This window comes from Etheostoma spectabile, unplaced genomic scaffold, assembly GCF_008692095.1.
Source record: "Etheostoma spectabile isolate EspeVRDwgs_2016 unplaced genomic scaffold, UIUC_Espe_1.0 scaffold00006520, whole genome shotgun sequence".
Taxonomy (NCBI): domain Eukaryota; kingdom Metazoa; phylum Chordata; class Actinopteri; order Perciformes; family Percidae; genus Etheostoma; species Etheostoma spectabile.
In genome coordinates, this window is record NW_022603392.1 from 25,001 (window position 1) to 26,282 (window position 1,282).

The 1,282-nt window shown below is 48.4% G+C and overlaps 1 protein-coding gene across 2 annotated transcripts in view; it reads right to left on the reverse strand.

Moving 5' to 3' along the window:
* Positions 1-1,144, reverse strand: part of LOC116678149 (E3 ubiquitin-protein ligase TRIM21-like) — an 18,822-nt gene extending 17,678 nt beyond the window's left edge. Inside the window, exons 1-2 of one of the 2 annotated variants that reach the window (XM_032508202.1) lie at positions 804-1,144; positions 1-545 (exon numbers count right to left, since the gene is read on the reverse strand). The exon at positions 1-545 is cut by the window's left edge and continues 524 nt beyond it. In XM_032508202.1, the coding sequence (XP_032364093.1) occupies positions 1-545; positions 804-1,136 (878 nt within the window). In that variant the 5' untranslated portion in view covers positions 1,137-1,144. Of the gene's footprint in view, positions 546-718 lie in introns of both variants that reach the window. The other variant, XM_032508200.1, reaches the window with a different exon arrangement.
* Positions 1,145-1,282: the final 138 nt, after the last annotated feature.

A 1,282-nucleotide genomic window follows, 5' to 3' on the forward strand; every position in this document is an offset into this window, starting at 1 on the left:
TGTGCTGTATCAGGATCAAGAGTCACATCCACTGCATACTGCTGGACCCTCTTCAGCTCAGACTCAGCGAGCAGCTTCTTCATCTCTTTACTGAGTGTCTCCTCCAGCTGAACCACAGCTTTCACCACAGTCCCCTCATATGATGATGGACAGACGCTGACCTCTGTCCAGTCCTTGGTGGGTGGGGGTGGTTGGATGTTTAAGGACTGGACCCTCTGGAGAAGATGGAGGTGGTCTTCAGAGTGTAACATCTGCTCCACCTCAGTGCTTCTCTTCATCAGCTCAGAGATTTCCTGTTCCAGCTCTGTGATGAAAGCTTCGGCCTGTTTTTCTCTTGTTTTCTGCTTCTCTTTGATGGTGTTGATGAGCTCATTCAGGCCTCTCTCAACAGACTCCTTCAGAGAAGTGAAGACCTGAACACCTTCTGCTATCTCTCTGTCTGCAGCTTCCTCACTGAGCTCCACTGACTGTTTGATCTCCTGAATCTTCAGTTGTCTCTTCTGGATCATCTGCTGAATTTCAGCCTCTGTCTTCCCCAGCTCTGCCTTCTTTCCTTCATATTCTTCTTTCAGAGGAACAACATCATGCTTTTTGTGATCTAAAACAGTGCAGAGCATGCAGACACATGTCTGGTCGGTCCTACAGAACAGCTCCAGAGGTTTATCGTGCTCCGTACACATCCTGCCTTCCAGGTTCTCCACAGGGTCGATCAGCTGATGTCTTTTCAGACCTGACATGGTCAGATGAGGCTCCAGGTGAGTCTCACAGTAGGAGACCAGACACACCAGGCAGGACTTCAGGGCCTTCAGTTTGGTTCCAGTGCAGACGTCACAGGGAACTTCTCCTGGTTTGGACACTTGTTGCTCTGAGCTGCTGCTGCTGGCTTTCTGTTGAGCTGACTGTCTGAACTGAGAGACCATCTCAGAGATAAAGGTGTTGACCTTCAAATCAGGTCTTCTGGTAAAACGCTCCATACACAGGGGACACAGGTACTGGTCATTAGTATTCCAGTGTTCAGTGATGCAGTTCTTGCAGAAGTTGTGACCACATGGTGTGGTGACAGGATCAGTGAACACATCCAGACAGATGGAGCACAGAAACTGATCTTCAGACTGAAGATATTTTGCAGCAGCCATATCTACACACAGTGGGAATAAAAAAAAACATGTTATATTCAAAACACAGTTCTAATTTAAGCTACAAGCGGTGATGAACAGGCCCTCGCACACTTCTGCATGTTGGGGGCACTGATGCCGGTCTGTGCATGTCTGGGTTTATCAAC